Below are 3,177 nucleotides of genomic sequence, written 5' to 3'. Positions count from 1 at the left end.
TCGAATTAGTAAATCAATCATTGAATCACATTATAACTTGATTTCTATGATTTTTTTTAAAAAAAATATTCAATTATATATATATATATATATATATATATATTTGATACCTATAAATTTCAATAAAATTCATATCATACCATACTTTAAAGAAATTCCAAATTTTTAGTCAATATAATATTTACAAAGTAACTAATTTCAAATTAGTATATAATTAATATAATTTTAAATTCAAACATATTATATAAATTACTTAAATTATTTGTATAACAACAAAAATTCCATATCAAATGATAACGCCCAACACTCTCCCCCATTAGAAGACGCCAACTCCAGAATCTCCACTCTTCATTTTTTAAAGGTAGGCCCTCGGAATCAGGCCTACCAGGGATCATGAGTCTCCTCAGCTGGAATTGCCGGGGCCTAGGCAACCCGCGAGCAGTTCCTACCCTCCTTGACCTACTAAGAACGTACCACCCCGACGTCCTATTCTTGTGTGAAACTCTTGTATCAGCTTCTCGTATAGACGAACTACGATCCCGTCTGAATTTCGACTCTTCCTTCGCGGTTAGTTGCTCCGGTCACAATGGAGGGCTAGCGTTATTCTGGAAAAAATCTTTTGCTGTCTGCTCATTAACTATTCCCCACATTTCATCAACGTGAAAGTCTCCCACGTATCCAACCCTGTTTGGCGCCTCACTAGCTTCTATGGTTTCCCCGTGGTGTATCATGGGAGACTTTAATGACCTGCTCACTGATGATGATAAACGCGGAACCCATGCACATCCTCCATGGTTGCTACACGGTTTTTGCTCTGTTGTTACAGTCGCCAATCTGATCGACCTACCCTTGGAGGGATACAAGTACACATGGGTCAAAAGCAAAGGGACACCACTCCAAATAGAGGAGAGATTAGACCGAGCTATGTCTACAAGCTCTTGGCTGGACATCTTTCCCCCACTGTAGGCTCCTCAACGTTGTGGCTATCAGGTCAGATCACTCCCCTCTTCTTCTCAATCTCTCGGGGCAAAGATACACACGCCCAAAACGTGCTTTCAGGTTTGAAAATGCATGGCTGAAAGAACCAACGTTAACACCACTAGTGACGCGCAACTGGCTACAAACACAATCTCTTGACATATTGCACAAGCTACACCATTGTGCAACAGATATGGATGCCTGGGGGAGAAAGCTCTGCCTTCACTTTCGAGCTCCAATAGAAGCATGTAGGAAACATATCCTGGCATTGAGAGACAAGCAAGACCCTGCGTCCATATCCCGACTCCTTGATTTTCAAGAAAGACTTAGTTCACTTATCATGCAGGAAGAATCTTTCTGGAAGCAAAGGTCAAAACTGTTTTGGCTCAAGGATGGAGACAGCAATACTAAATATTTCCATGCCATAGCCAGTGCAAGGTGAAAGACCAACCTCATACAGAAACTCACCCGCGATGATAATGTGGTAGTGCATGACCAACGGGGACTCATGGACGTAGCCAAAACGTACTTTGATACACTCTTCACAGCTTTCGCCAACACGATAGACCCAGTCACAGATTCTCTCTCTCAACGCATCACCACTGTAGATAATGAGAACCTCTTAAGACCATTCTACATTAGCGAGTTTCGAGCTGCCCTCTTTTCAATGCATGCAGACAAAGCGCCAGGACTTGATGGGCTCAACCCAGGCTTCTATAAGCATTTCTGGGAACTGTTGGGGCCAGAGATTTACCATGTCGGGAAACAATGGTTGGAACAAGGCTTCTTCCCAGAACCTTTAAACCAGACCAACATTGTCCTCATACCAAAAACTGATACACCATCATCTATGAAGGACCTGCGCCCCATATCAGTTTGCAACGTCATTTACAAGAGTCTCAAAAGTTCTTGCAAATCAGCTCAAAAATGTGCTACCCCAATGCATCTCCCAAACCCAATCTGCATTTGTTGAGGGACGCTCCATCCTCGACAACGTAATGGTAGCATCCGAAATAATCCACTATATGAAATGCAAACATCAAGGCCAAACAGGTACGGTTGCTCTAAAGATTGACATCAGTAAAGCCTTTGACAGGGTCAGTTGGTCCTACATACATGCTCTACTCTTGAAGCTGGGATTTCACGCTCAATGGGCTCTTTAGATGCGAATGTGTTACGCCTCTCCCACGTTCCATGTCATGGTTAATGGTGAAGGAGTTGGACCCATCTCACCGAAGCGAGGACTACGCCAAGGTGACCCCCTCTCACCCTATCTTTTTATTTTATGTGCTGAAGGGCTCTCTTCCTTATTAAGAAAAGCAGAAGCTAGAGGGGAACTCCACGAGGCTACAATTTGTCGAGGCGCACCGCAAGTCTCACATTTGCTATTCGCGGATGACTGTTTCCTTTTCTGCAAAGCCACTGAACTCGAGTGCACCACTCTTCGCACCATTCTTCAACAATACGAGAGTGCATCAGGACAAGCCATTAACTTGAAAAAGTCATAGATTTACTACAACAAAAATACTACTACACGAACTCGCACGTCCATCAACGCTATACTGGGGGTTCACGAATGCCTTGGCACTGGAAAATATTTAGGCCTCCCATCCATGGTGGGCAGAAACAAAAGGGCAGTGTTTTCCTACATCAAAGATCGCATATGGAAGAAGATCAACCACTGGACATGCAAACATCTCTTAAAGGCTGGCCGCGAGACCCTTATCAAGGCAGTGGCACAAGCAATCCCCAGCTATTGCATGAGTACCTTCCTTTTACCAACCAGCCTCGAAGATGAAATTCAAAGAATGTTGAACTCCTTCTGGTGGGGCTCCAACCACCATACAGGGCGAGGAATCAAATGGTTAAGCTGGGAGAAACTCACTATGAGGAAAGAGTACGGCGGTATGGGCTTCTGTCACCTCCATGGTTTTAACTTGGCTATGCTTGGGAAGCAAGGGTGGAATCTACAGTCCAACCCAGATGCTCTATTTACACGGATCTTCAAAGCTAGATACTTCCCTCAAGGGGATTTCTTGGGTGCCCGCCTGGGCCACAACCCAAGTTTTATTTGGAGAAGCATCCAGGCTTCACAGGTTCTAGTCAGGCAAGGTGTCAGGTGGTGTATAGGGAATGGCTCTTCTATTAACATTTGGAAGGATCCGTGGCTCCGCAACTCACATAGCCCGTATGTTACCT

The 3,177-nt window shown here is 44.2% G+C and overlaps 1 protein-coding gene across 1 annotated transcript; it reads left to right on the top strand.

Annotated features, from left to right (window-relative positions):
- The first annotated feature begins 729 nt into the window (after positions 1 to 729).
- LOC145953322 (uncharacterized) lies at positions 730 to 1,420 on the top strand. Its single transcript, XM_083067262.1, has 2 exons — positions 730 to 863; positions 967 to 1,420. Exons 1-2 carry the CDS (start codon positions 730 to 732, stop codon positions 1,418 to 1,420), a joined length of 588 nt encoding a protein of 195 aa, XP_082923388.1.
- Positions 1,421 to 3,177: the final 1,757 nt, after the last annotated feature.

Source organism: Cajanus cajan, chromosome 11 (assembly GCF_000230855.2).
Source record: "Cajanus cajan strain Asha chromosome 11, NIPB_CcT2T_4, whole genome shotgun sequence".
Classification (NCBI taxonomy): Eukaryota; Viridiplantae; Streptophyta; class Magnoliopsida; order Fabales; family Fabaceae; genus Cajanus; species Cajanus cajan.
This window is presented reverse-complemented; position numbering and strand designations above follow the sequence as displayed.